Source organism: Sinocyclocheilus grahami, unplaced genomic scaffold, assembly GCF_001515645.1.
Source record: "Sinocyclocheilus grahami isolate Dianchi unplaced genomic scaffold, SAMN03320097.WGS_v1.1 scaffold11.1, whole genome shotgun sequence".
NCBI classification, from domain to species: Eukaryota; Metazoa; Chordata; class Actinopteri; order Cypriniformes; family Cyprinidae; genus Sinocyclocheilus; species Sinocyclocheilus grahami.
This window is the reverse complement of record NW_015505190.1, coordinates 3,088,005-3,102,672: the sequence shown is the minus strand read 5'-3', so window position 1 is coordinate 3,102,672 and position 14,668 is coordinate 3,088,005. Positions and strand designations below refer to the sequence as shown.

At 40.3% G+C, this 14,668-nt stretch overlaps 1 protein-coding gene across 3 annotated transcripts in view; it reads right to left on the bottom strand.

Moving 5' to 3' along the window:
- Nucleotides 1-14,459, bottom strand: part of LOC107596005 (probable nuclear hormone receptor HR38) — a 26,173-nt gene extending 11,714 nt beyond the window's left edge. Inside the window, exons 1-4 of one of the 3 annotated variants that reach the window (XM_016286621.1) lie at nt 14,329-14,459; nt 9,667-9,819; nt 8,684-8,765; nt 4,939-5,780 (exon numbers count right to left, since the gene is read on the bottom strand). In XM_016286621.1, coding sequence (XP_016142107.1) covers nt 4,939-5,780; nt 8,684-8,747 — 906 coding nt within the window. In that variant the 5' untranslated portion in view covers nt 8,748-8,765; nt 9,667-9,819; nt 14,329-14,459. Of the gene's footprint in view, nt 1-4,938; nt 5,781-6,701; nt 6,762-8,683; nt 8,766-9,666; nt 9,820-14,328 lie in introns of those variants that run through there. The other 2 variants (XM_016286609.1, XM_016286613.1) reach the window with 2 other exon arrangements.
- Between the last annotated feature and the right edge of the window lie 209 nt (nt 14,460-14,668).

Genomic DNA, 14,668 nt, shown 5'->3' with positions numbered 1-14,668 from the left:
ACCCCCCCCCCCCCGGAGTTGTTTTCTCCACGGCTGGATATGCGCGATTATTGCTGACCTTATTAAAATGAAATAAAAACGATCTGCGAGTACTCGCGCCGTTAAAAACCATAGAAAAGAGGGAAAATACTTCGTTGACAACGCTAAGGTTCAGACATCAAATGCACGTGCTAACGGTAAGTCAGAAGATTAAGCACTTGCGTGAGAAATTCTGTGATTAAGGTAATATCCAAAACAAAGAAAAACAATGCTTTAACAAGCTACAACTGCGGTCAATTTAATAGCAACTAAAACGTACAGCAACAATGTTGGTTTCATTGTGCAGTTATTCAATTAGGAAAGCTGCCAGTTGTTAAAATTAATTAAAAAAAATAGTGATCGTTATCGTTGTGATAGTGATAGCATGCTAGTTACTAGGTATGACTTTATCATTATCTTTCATACATATTTTTAAAGTTTAACGCTGCTTTTGTATGTCAAGTGGCTAGTAGCTAATGGTATTCTAAAATCCCCCCTTTTTTGTCTTTTTTTTTAGTTTATCTAACTTTCATTTTTGGTTTGTATTAAAACACTTTCAATAAAACTATAAAGAGAAAAATCATAATACACACAGCTGTTTCCAACAGGTGAAAATAAAAATCAATCAAACCACCTGCGTTTCCCAGGAAGCTGGAATTTTACCATCAGGTGAAGTTAAAACACCCACCCACACACATGCTATCCATGTGATTTGCACGGTTTCTCATATTTCACTTAAATTGAACATAAAACTACCACAGCAGCCGCGGTAGAGTGGACTAATCTCCCAGTGGGCACACAAATGCACTTGTTAGCTAGGGGAGTCTACTCAGTTACAGCTACATTCACACTGATTCAGTATGACTTGATTAAAATACAACCTGTGGAGCACATCATCTCGAAAACACCCTGGGCTTAGTCGGAAAAAAAATGCACCCACCTCGCCGTTTCCCCCTGCACCACATGCACAAGTTATCCGAGTGCAACTTCGTTCTATATGCTACTTTATAGCTGGTTCAGACTGTGACAGATTCTGTCTGTTGGCCACAGTCATTGTACAGTCCCAAAAAAAAAGGTTTTATTGCTGCAGGAGTTCGCTAGATGAATAGACATCTCGTGATGTCCATAAAATAAGATAAACAGCTGTACATATGACGGTCATTAAGTGACTGGAACAGTTTCTGTGTATGTACGTGCATGTGTATTTGTATTTATTTATGCTCTAAACGATGTCACAGTACAAAACTGTCACGGTTGCAACAGGTTCCCGACTTTTCTTAAAACGAAAAAGAGCATCTTAGGTTATATTTGTAACTTTTATGAATATGTCTATCAATTTCTGCCCTCAAACAAATGGCAAAAAGCCTGAAAATCAAACACAACACTCTTAAAAATAAAGGTTCCGAATGGATTTTTACAGCAATGCCATAGAATAACTATTTAATGTGAAGAAAATTTTAATAATCAGAAGAACCCTTTTTCACTATAAAGAACCTTTTGTACATTTAAAAAGGTTCCATGGATGTTAAAGGTTCTTCATTGAACTATTGATGCCAATAAAGAACCTTTATTTTTAAGAGTGTATGACAAAAACTAAAACCTACTATTATTGTCTAACTACCATAATTCTCTCATGCAAGCACACAAATATACAAATACACACACACACACACACACACACACACAGAGTTGCGGTCCAGTGCACAGCAGGGTCCGTAGGGTCGGTAAAGACAAGCAGTTGTGGATTCATGACATGTAACATGTGCTAATGGCCCTGTCGCACATTCAGACCCCTTAGGGAACCTATATCCCCCTCTCCTCATCCTCTCCTCCCCTAATCAGAGATGATCAGACTATCTTCTCTCGCCCTCTCCTCTGGGTGTGTAATTAGACGTGTGTGTATGGCTGTTCAATAGAAGAGGTGGAACTGGGTCCCCATTAATTGGTTAAGTGTGTGTGTCTGTGTGTATTGCGCACTTAGACTGTATTATAAGACAGCTATGTCTGTGAATGAAACACATTTTAGTGTGTTTATTATTCAACACTCTGTAAATGCCATGATGCAGGCAACTGATTTAATCAAAGTAAGCTAAAGGAAAGTGCTGGAGATGAGTTTGAATTCAGTTAAGAGCTGTTAAACTATTATTCCAGTGGAGTGGGTCGAATGTGAAGGTTTTATGAGTGAGCGAGCCTGTCTTGACCCTCTATTAGGTAAATATTCAGAATAAATATTCTCATTCGGAGCATGTTATGAGTCACAGAGCAAATTATTACAAACCAAATAAATGGTGTGAAAATAAGCGGTGTGAGCGAATGAGCAAGACAGAGAATAGTTTTTTTTGTGCTGAAATTGGCCAGTTATTTACTATTTTTCATTGTGAAACAGCACAGCGGTTTGTATTCAGATGTAAAACAGAACCATAAGTGAAATGATTTAGTGCCTGTTAATGAACATAATACTAAAGCTGGAGGGAAAATCAGAATAATTTTGCTGGATAAATGCATGCACGTGAACTCCATTAAAAAATTATTTTAAAAACAAATGTACTAAGAATCGATGTGCATAAATATTACAATAAACCCTATTGTATAAAAACATTTATTAGAAATTGTAAAAAGAGTGTTAGCGGTCTGACAAAGGATATACACTGCCACACAATACACCATCTTGCATTAAAATTCACCTGCTAATATTTATATTGTGAGTTAATGAGTTGCCTGAGATAATTAATTGGTGAGTGTGTTTTGTGAGTTGGGGTGAGTACGAGTGTGTGTATGCATAAAAATAAGTATGCTGATCGTCTAAGACTTGCCAGTGTGCATATGTCAGTGTTTGTGGATGTCATTTGTGTGTGTGCATGTGTGCCAGCATTGCAGTAATGGCTACAAAGCCTCAGGCTTACCAACCCCTGCTTTTATTAATTGCTAAATAAAAACTAATTGTGAAACTAATTGAATAGAGGCATAATTTATTTCTGCACCAGACCACAGGCCATTTCCAATTATTTCAGCTCTGCCACTCTCACTCCTTCACTTTCATTGTCAGTCTTTCAGCACAGTCTCCGCATATTTTAAGTCTTCTTGCAGTTTCTGTAATATTAACCTGAGCAAATTCAAATTGACATATATTCCAAAATGTAAAATAAATGCCATATATATGTTAAATTCTTTGTAAGTGTTAAATTAAATCTTTATACGCTACAGACTCTCCTCAGTCTGTGTCTGTGTGTGTGCGCGTTTATGGCTACAGCTCCAAGCTGCTGTATTTTAAGTGTGCGCCGCTGTCACACCTCTCACTGGTCACCGAGGGAAACGACCCTCACAGACGCCGTGGCAACCGCCGCTCAGACGATTTGTGAGAGCACTCAAAGACGCGCACACACACATTCACACTCAGTACACACAAGCCAATACTTTCATGAAAAGGCTGAGCAAACCTGTCACAGTTGCACCTCTGAAACTGAAACTAAACATTCTTTCAGTTTTTGTGAACAAATTATTTTCTGTACAGCCTCAAATGGTCATATGGACTGTATCCCAACCCCCTCTTCAAATGAATAACAAAAACACACACAACTCACTCAAGAATTGCTATTCACACGGTGGGCTTTAACCTTGGTTCAAACGCCTGCAGAGTGCGTTACAATGGTTGGTTAACCCTGAGCCTCACACTCAGAGAATGAGGTGCGATCGGTGTAGAGCAGCGTGAGGCTCTTCAGCCAAGAGCTGCTTTCAAACCAAGAACAAAACAAATGACCACTAATGAATACACAATTAACAAACACTACCCTGGCCACACTGCTACATGAGACCAAAAAAAACAAAAAAACATTGACTGACACACTGTACAATAAAGAGCAAGTACAATCCTCTTACACTCCATTTAATGACAGACACACTCAGATGCACAATGAGACATGCTATTCAAATTAAGCACACACTGAAGAACACATATGAATCAACACAAGCGGCAAACTCCCACATCAGCTTCTACAATACTACAATCATTTGCAATAGTATGATACATGTAAAACATTAAGGGAAATCCAAATGAGAGACTACCTCCAGCGAGCACTTCCAGTCAGTTTTAGTTAACCTCAGCATGTTTAGTTCTTTCAGTAGTTCAGTTTATTGTGCTGTGTTTTAAAGCGATAGTTCAACCAAAGAAGATATGGAACACTTTTTGTTCATACAGTGAAAGTCAATGTGGTCTAAAACAGTGGTTCTTAACCAGGGGCAGAGGCCGACTGGGGACTTCAATAAACGTCCAAAGTGATTGCAGGATGACTTAAAAGTATTTAAATCAATACATTATTATTTATATATTAAAATAATCGAAGTCTAATTAAAATCAGATGAAATAGGGATGCAAACTGAACACTCAGTTTAAAAAAAAGAATCTTGGTTAAAGTAATTTATCAATACTTTCAACTGCTGTTAATAAGATTAAAAACAAGCAGCTTTGTCATAATTACAGCAGAAATATAGAAAATATCTTAGAACCACTGGTCTAAAACAACATCGGACCCTACTAAACGTTATTGTGTGGACAAAAAAAACATTCAAATATTTAGAAAGTCTTACAGGTTTGTGACAACATGATGAGAATATTCTTTTTTTTTTTTGGTGAACTACTTCTTTAAAGGCCCAAGTACATGTGCGTCAGTTAGTGTGCAGTGGAATCTTATAGTTTAAGATATTAAGTAAAAGCTCCTTGCGTATGATCCTCCTATTTACATTAAACAGAAATTCTTGTATGATTATTTCAGTGAGAGTGTGTGTCAATAAGGATTATGCATTTGCAATGGCACACTCATGTAAATAGTAGTGACAGTGATGGAACTGGGGTGTGTTTGTATTCGATCTGATCAGGAGTTATTATAAGAAAGCAAAGGTGCTTCTGGGATGCTGAATTCTTACCTTAAAGAAGCCTTTGCAGCCCTCACAGGTGCGCACACCGTAGTGCTGACAGGCCGCATTGTCTCCACACACAGCACAGGTACCCTCTCCGGAGCTGGTGCGACTGGGCGGCGATGGCAGACTCTCTCCCAGAAGCGGCGGGCACGGGCCCATGCCCAGAGAGCGGAACGCCAGGCCCCCCGGCTTACCCATGTTCAGGGGGTACATGTGTGAGTGTGTATGGGAGTGCACATGTGAGTGTGTGTGCGTGTCCAGGCTGGGTGGCACATGTGAAGACGAAGAGGATGAGGAAGGAGAGCGTTCAAGGCGCAGCGGAAGGCCGATGGCAGTATCGTAGCCGCTGGTGGAGGGTGGGGCCGTCTGCTCGTAGAAATGAGGGAAGCGAGGGCTCTTCAATGGGCCTTCAATCAGGCAGGGCTGGTGCACAGGGGGAAGACTGTGTTCATCCCACAAGAAAGAGCTGCTGGGTGGGCCGGAGTGAAGCGGCGTGGGGGGCGTCGAAGGGGGCGACTGCTTAAAGTACATGGAGCTCCCAGCTATTGCTTCGTCAGATGGTGCCATGGGTGGGTAAGACTCCTCCTCCTTCTTGATGATAGGGCGTTGAGGAGGGAGTTGATACAGACAGGAGGGTTTCGGCTCAAAGCCGCCCTCCACGAACACATTAAAACTGGGTAGGGATGTGGTGGCAGCCGCCGCCGAGATCTCCCCCCCACTGAGCTCACACTTCGAGTAGTCTGTGGCCATGAGGTCAGGACTGTAGTCACCATGGTAACCAAAGGACTGGGCGGAGTAGCTGGACCCATGAGGTGCAGGGCCGTACTGGGCCTGAACGCAGGGCATGTCTATAGAGATGGGGAGAGAGGGAGAGGAAAACGAGAGAGACTTATCATATTGCCTTTTGGCTGGATTTTGCCTTCAGGTGTACAGAGGATGTGATGTCAACCATGGCATTTTAGTACTTTTTTTGTTAGTACCAAGTTAGTAGATAAACCATTCACCTGGAAACATGGGTTAAGCCGTGAGCTGGTGGGCACACATGCAAAAAATTTAATAAATAAATCAAAAATGCAGGCCTAATTCCTGGTTTGGATTCTCATCTGAATCTGAATTAAATTAAAGCAAATTCTGTCATCATTTAGGCCTACTCAAAGTTATTATTACAAAGTTAGTTTAGTGCATCATTTTTTTAACATACAATGAAAGTGAGTGAGGCAGACATCTCTACTGAAGAAAGAAATTCCTATGAGAGTGAGTAAATGATGACAGAATTATAATTTCTGGGTCTAAATGATTAAACAGTTTTAGTTTTCTTTCTGGATTTGAATTCCATGCCACTCTTGTGAGCAAACACCGACCAACCAATCTAGCACACATACCTACGCTTGACTCACAAATCATTCTTTGATTATCCATCATCAGTTCTTATTTAATAATTATAAATATGCATGTAAACATGCACAGAGAAAGATGAGTTTAGTCACTTATATTCAAAACAACGCCTACAATTTTTAACCAAAACGCTTTTACATAAATATTCATGATGGTTTTAACTCTATTCATTTAATGTGCGCCATGCACCTGTTGAAATAAAAATGTTATCGTATTAAAAGCCACGAGGAACTCCCTTGTTATTCGTAGTAGTCTGTATCTTGAGCCAGCTCTGCGCTCCAGGAAAACCATATTGCCAGCGCGCACGCCCAGAGTTATATAACCTACAACTGTGCGTCTTGCACAGCTGTTTAAGTGCATCTGTGCAGAGCTACCTGAGTCCGTGAGTAGATGTGTGTGCGTGTCCTTTGTTTGCTTATTTTCCCTAGGTGGGGAAGTGTACACAGACCCGACATCGGATTGACGCTGTCGTGTGGTGATTTCGTAATCCTTGTGCCTCCAACACGTCATGTATGTTTAGTAAAATCAAGAGACTTATAAATTATGAACGCCTCTTTACCTGTGATGACTCGGACCGGTGCGCGAGCGTTCCGTTTCCTACGCACATCGCTGGCTATGCATACAAACGCATATTGTGGCATAGGCTACAGCATCATGGATAACAGTGAGTTTAATGTCAGTAGACATTTCAATCACAACAGTGGATTCATATGATAATGCACATGAGCAGATGGGGGCTTACCTTAAGCAAACATTGTTTTCCCCAATTCAACTTTCCTTTCAGAATTGATTGAAGTTTTGCTTACTTTTATTTAAAAACAACAGTAAACTTCCTTGTTGTCCAACTTACTTTATTAACTCTAGTGATACAAGTTCATGTTGCTATATTTTCTCCATGTAGCCTAATTTTAAATTTGTATGAACCTGTAAACCAAACTGGGCATCAAAAGAAAGTAGGCTAATCTTTTACAGTTAAAAAACAAGAAAAGAAAAAGTTATATTGTGCATATTTCAGTGTACTACTTTTAAACGACTTTCAGGGGTGTAAAAGTAAAATGAATTTGTCACATTTCAGCTGGGCTGTTCTCGCGCGACTCAATTAGTGTTTTAGCGCCCCTAGCGCATAGAGCTAGCCATCAACTATATTAAAGACGTTTTAAACAAGAATGATTTTTATGACATTTTAAATGTGTAAATCTATAAACATAAAACAAACCTGAGAAATATTGCCAGTAGTTTCTTATGTTTTGTCCACGTAACGTTATACCGTTCGCAACAGACAGTAATCGAGCAGCTGTTGCTATGGTTACCTCCTCACGCACAAGCGTACACGTTCGATGCACTCTGATTAACGTGTAATCGAATCATCTAACTTGTAGATACTGTTTGAAAGCATATTTGGCGAAACAATCTTTAGTCTAGTTTTAACCTTATTTGGGAGGTAACTTTATTTTGGATCATTTGTAGGCCTAATATTCTTATAATTCGCACCTTGACGGAGGAGAGTTTTACGTCAAGGTGAGTGGGTGGGTGGGATAAAGTGCGACCCCTTCATCGTCATGGATTCTGGCGAAGGAATTGGTTTGAGGTCGATCTGTCCCGTGCTGAATGGAGCAGAAGTGAGTCAAACTTTCATATACCACTGACATCTTACACCACACAAACATATATCTCCCTAACGTGCACTTGAGATATACACTTTCTTTTTGTTTGGCTCTTTGGTTTATAAACTAGGTTATGTCATTCTAATTTAAAATTTGCAATAACTTTAAACGATTTTTAAAACTTTTTTTTAATTAATTTTTTTACTAAAAAACCACTTCGTAAAAATCTGTCAGCCAGCGATATAGGCACAGATAGGCTATGTTGATAAACTTGCTTTTGTGTAGTTTTGAAATTTGAAGACAGCACAAAATATGGCATTTAGGCAATCCAATCAAAGTTTTGGTGTCTTTTTGACACACTTAAGGCCAGCTCAAATTATGTAAGACTAGACACATCCTTATAGAAAAAAGCAGGACTGGACTTTCTGTCTGACTCCGTATCTCGTGTGTATCCGTTTATGGTTTGTTTGTGCACGTGCAAACCCCAGTGCACGTCGTTTTTCTACCTCAGCTCCACATTTCACCATGACACAGATAATACAAATGAAAACGCAGCCGACCTAACGTAAAAAGTCGAAATAATTAAAAAGATCTAGACCACATAAAGTCATACTGAAACGATGCTTTACAGCTCTAGTGTGTGTGTGTGTGTGTGCGTGCGTGCGTGTGCGTGCACCAGACAGAAAGAGCCTCACACAAATACACACTCAGGCTTATAGAAAGCGCTTTAGAGGGATGAAACAGTTGCTAACCTCGAGGTGTGCATTTTAGATGGACAAAATGCAGCTGTTCCAATAACTGTGATCGCTTGTTCATTGTCAGAGTGCCATAGATCTAACAAACAAACAAAATCAACGACATAAAAAAATAAATAGATGCACATGACACGCTAACCAGTATGAATTTGCTCTTGAAACTAACAAGCATCAGTGAAACACAGGCGGCACAAATACATTTGCGCAAACTTTCACTTTCCAAACACTAATAAGACAACAAAGACAATGTATGCTAACAGCAGCACACGAGGTTGCTCTGACCATGAAGAAGAAAGTATGTTATGATACTATTGGTAGGATGCAAATTTAAAATGAAAGAGCTATAGCCTAATATAGATTGCACTCGTTCCAATTGGAACACAAATGCATGCTTTTTCTGCCATATAGGCTAAATGTCAAACCACCATCTGCGAGACTCAAGTTTTAAACGGAATTAAATGCAATTTGCTGAGGAGTGTTGTACAGAGAAACGACAATGCCTGTAAAAATCAGTTATTATTCCGGTTATTTGCATTTATTTCCGGGACAATTACAAACACACAAAAAAACTCTCAGGAGAAAAAAGAAACATTTTAGTTAAAACTACACCTATCAAAAATTTCTAGCCATATGAATAAATTGTTGCTTTAATTATACAAACCAAAAATTAGTTTTATTATCATTTGAATAGGTACACATTTTACAACATGTCAATGAGATTTCCTGAAATGTCCAAGTTTCTAAAGTTAGACAACCCAAAATGATATAGCTAGCTAACAGCAAAAGTTTACCGGCATGTGGTAATCAAAAGCAACAGACATATCTATCAGTCGGTTTGCATTTATTAAATGAGGTGTTCTTAAAACGACAAAATGATTATAGCTTAATATGAAAGGTTTAAATATGCAATCATGCACGTAAAGTATGTGTCTAAAAGCTTTTCAGAGTCAAGAGAGATTTCTTACAGAGACTTGTGGTACCTGATTGGCCTTTTGCTCGCTGAATCGTGGTCGGTTTCTCGGGTGGAGGCTGCACGCGTCTGGGGTTCGGGGCTGCTTCAGCACACGCGGCGGGTGAGGTATCCGGTAGCCGGGACTCAGACCTGGGCTGCAGGCGCTCTTCCGAACCGGTGTCTGGAATCGGGAGCACAGAATGATTTAGCTCACAACGACATGAAGTCACACACACACAAACAGGAAACTGGCAAAATAATATAGAGACATACTCAGGATTTTCTGGTAGTGTAAATTAGTTAGGTTAAACATATTTTAGCTAATTATTTGTAGGCTACTATAAAAGTGTGCAAACTAATAAACAAGGGTTAAAGGTTACAAGAGGATTCAGGGTCCACTAAATAAGCAACTAAGATTTTTATATATAAAAATCTAACCCTTTAAACATCTGCATGCAAATAGTAAAGTAGATGCATAAGGTCATACACATTCGTTCACTGGTATTTTGTATTTAAGTATTAAGTCAGAAAATCCACTAAATATAAGGAAATGTTTAGAGTAGCCTATGTTACTTGTTAAATAGCCTACTATTCACAAATATTGAAATATTACTTGGACAAAAAAAAGTAGTGGATTCTTTTTTTTTAACAGAAATAATAAAATAAGACTTTGACAACGATACAAATCGCAGCCTTTGGAAACAAACCAACATTAATCAAAAAGGAAACCCCAAGCAGAAACAGCTTAACATTTCACAAGATTGTCTAGTATCACACTCGATGGAAAAGCAAATAACAAGTGAAAAGGTGCATTAAAGTCAATAGCTAATATGCATTCTTTAGGCACAAAAAATAACTCCGAATCTCACACATGTCTACAAATACAATGTAACGGAATAATTCATTTTTCCTTCTGTTCCTGTATTCAAGCGTGGTGTTAGAACAGTTCTGGGAGTCTAATAAAAGATATTGCCTTGCAGTTTTTTGGTTCCATGAGCTCATAATAATTACAATCTCAGTGACGGTCGGACAATATTCATCTGGGCACTCACCGAAGTCCGACTATCCCCGTCTTCTGTCAAATAAACCCAAGCGTGCCACCGAGGAGTTTTTAAAAGCGACTAGCGCCCCCTCCCTGACAGAGGCGCGCTCACACAAAGCCAGCCCTCGACACTAGGTAGGCTTCTCGACACTCAAACTACTAGAAACAAATCCCAGAACCTTCATGGTCTGGATATGTATAGACTACATACACTAATTTATGATTTAATTGGCAGCTGTAATACGGACAACGAAACACAGGCCAGCAACAAGAGAATTGTGAGTGGCCTCATAATTACGCTTTTTTTTTTTGTTGCTCCACACACTTGCTGTAACGAAGCGGCAGCGTTCTATAGATTTGATTCTGTTCAGCCGTTTGTCTTTCTGAGGATATGTGTGATTTTGACAGCGTGTTTCAGTGTGTACGCACGGAGCCGCCGGTCCGCTTGTGCCCCGGTAACCTAGAGAACCGCGAGAGAGCACTGAAGCACGCGCTGTAGAGGCGCTCCGTTCTGCGTTCAATAAGGGCGCGAGACAGAGGCTTTCCAGCAAACACACAAAGAAAGGGAGAGAGTGGAGATAAAGGGATGGAAAAATACAAGTACAGTAAATTAGCTTGGAGAACGGGATTTGACACCCGACGGGGACAGAGACCTGAGGGAAAGAGACCGGCTCTGTACTCACTGACCCGATCTCGCGTGCACTGCAATAAAACTTTAGTATAACAACTCGCTTGGACGGTTGACCTGATCAATAAACTGTCGCATCATACACCTATTTAAGGCGGTTCTGTCACCACTGCTACTACTGACACGGCTACTTCCAAAGAATAGGCTGCTATATTACAAATATTGACTTTGTCATTGACGCTCATAAAGGTGTGCAGGTCAATAATAATCATGAGCTTTGCTTCTTGCTGACCTCAAATTCACACCAAACCATAGCCTAGTGAAAGCAAATACTTTTTAAAGTATAACAGGAGCACGTTGCTTATAGGTGTATAGGTGTCACTTCATTATCAAGAATGTAAATACCATACAGTTACTCCCAGTACAGGCTACACAACCACATTGTATAAACTCAGTATTGCTGTTCAGAAATGAAAGTCTTCTGAATGCAGGGAAACACTTGCTTCCCTGACGCTATAGTAATGATATGTAGATATTTAGCTCCTCATAAGAACACTTGGCAGAACAAGAGTGAGAAAGTGGTAAATATGAAAATAAAATGTAATTAGTTAGTTAATTGTGACGACATTATGACGTAATGTTTGTGTACATTTATATTTGATTACTGTGCAAATGTGTATTTTAAAGTGTATGTTCGCCATTTGGTCCTTGCGTGTCTTCAAGGCAGAATGAATGAAGCTTGTGTTGTCACCTAACTGAAACGTGTGATTATAGACGAAATAACTGAAAGTATTCTTAACGCAGATACTGCTACAAACGAATAAACAAACATTCGCCCAATATTAAGTCACTCACTCCGTCTACAAGACTCTACCGGCGCCGCGCGAGCTCACAGCGGCTTCACCGGGTGAGGAAGAGGCATCCCATTGCCATGACAACCTGAGAGAATATTAGACGTTTCGCAAATTAAATTCGGATTCAGTCCATCCTTCTACAAAGACGCCGCACACAACACAGCCCGTTTGTCTTTACGCGGTGGGGAACGAACATTCAACAGGTCCGGACCAGAAGTTCTTTATAACATAATGCAATGCAGAAATATATGAACGGAGAACGAAGACAAAGCATGTGGTCAGTATTTTTACATTTCAAATCAATTAAAATGTCCACTTACTTGATTTCTGTTGAGGTTCCGTCTTTACATATGTTTGTAAAGCCCTAATAATTCCTTGTGCATATCCAACAGAAATTTGTAAAAACGGAAAAAAGTGGTTGAATGGAAGTTGGTTTCAAAGTCGCAAAAGTTGATGGTTTTTCATAAAAAAATATTCTTTGACTTATTTTCCTCTTAGCTAAGAAGAAAAAAGTACTCCGTGGTTCTGTCAGCTCCACTATAAGAGTGTCGGCGTTAGTAACGGAGAGGATGCGCTGAGCGTAAGTCGCAATGTGCCTTTGTTTATGTGGCGCGCTGAGCGAGAGAAAGTCTAATAGCACATTTATCCGTCCCTGCTTCTACATAGCAAGCCTGGAATGCGTGACGTCAATGTGACGCCATGGGACAGGTGACGTCGAGCACTAGCTCCCCGGCCTCGCTGGTACAGTATACACATAAGCCGTACAGTCCATGCCAGGAGGGAGAGAGAGAGAGAGAGAGAGAGAGAGAGCGGGGGGAGGAGGGTTGGTCTTCTGATTCTTTTCCAGAAGTTGTCTGAAATCGCGCGGTAGGCCAAGTTTTATGTCGTCGACTACTTGCTGGAGGAAAATTTGACTATAAATGTCATTCGTGTTAGGATTATTCCAGAGCTAATGAAACTATTCTAAATGGTTTTATTTTATTAGCAGGTGCCAAATTATAAAACAATATAATTGATAAGTGCATAATACACACAAGTGTGGTCTCGATAGTTTTTTTCACTATATGAAATACTCACTGTAAACATATTTAGTAGTTATAAACGTTTATTAAAATGTGTAAGGTTACTACACACTTTATGGATGAGCGTGTGCGCTTGTGAAGGTTTACCTAAAATAAAGACTGCTGTGCAAGCTTACATTGAAGAGGAGAAAAACATTTTGTTATTGTCCAAATGACAGTCCAAAATATAATATAAAGATTTAAAAAAAAATGATAAGGCTGCGGAGTTGGGTGGATTTAAATCCTCAATTTGCTTCCGCCGTGCACACTAAACAAATGATTAAATGTTGCTCGCGTACCCCATAGTACAAAAAAATATCAACAATAGCCAATCACAAGACGCGTAATTTCTTGGCCACGTTCTAATTCTGGCCAATGATCAGCTCCCGGAGGCGGGGTGAGGGCTTGACGCACTGAGGCGCGTGATTGACGCAAGCGATGTTACTAAATTTAGCAGCGGGCGGCCCGGCGGTGTGAGATAGCAGATCCTTCATTCAATGCGCCGGGGCGGGTCCGTTTATTTTAGACATTTGATTGTGTTCCAGCCAATCCAAATATAGTCGTAGACAGGTATTTTTAGCGGAAGCGTGTCCCCGTTACCTCTTACCAGGGAACAACCTTATGACATCCCCATACTGTAATGGGAGAAAGTAGAGAACCGGTAGCCTCTGGTAATTTCGCCCGTTGGCTCAGAATGAAGTTTTTTTTTCGCAGATGTCTCCATTTTAACCGTGTTGTTTAACTCGCTTGGCTCTCTGGAAAAGCAGGAGAGTATTAAGTGCGGAAGCCCCGAGGACACTAAACAGGTTTCGGTTGTTGTGCTAAATGTTGTTGTAGATCGAGTGTGGTTTAAAAGCAACAACCGTTTGAACGAGAGTAAGTTACTTAGCCGACAACATATCGTTTAGAATCTCGATACAACAGGTAACTTAGCAGTAACAGACGGTAATTATTTCTTCCACAGCTCATGAAAAGCTGTTGCAAAGAAGTTGTAAATAATTCTGAACTTGCGCAGCACATGCATCAGGGTCCAGATCTGAAAGTAAAGCATATAATTCCATTTTGGAACGAGCTTGTGATGCGTTTGCCAAAAATACAAACGTACGTTTATATTTTGTTCATTTCTCAACTTCAAGAAGTCCAGTGGTACATCAGGTGGTCTGTAGTTGTGGGGAACATGTTTCGCGGCTCGAGACCTCGGGGCGATGCATGGAAACGGTGCACGCGCGGAGGGAAACACGCTTTTAGCGCAGCTGCTTTGCCGTCACGGGGAATCCCCTCTCCGTGACCTTCCCCCGCCTCTAGACGCTTAAGGAGGGAGAGGGGAAACCGGGTCAAGCGATATTAGCCTCGTTTGTGACAAGACAGGCTCAGCTTGGAGTGGTTCGAGACAACTGGTTAAATATCACTTGAAACACTTTTTAAAGAACCAAAAACCGACTCAT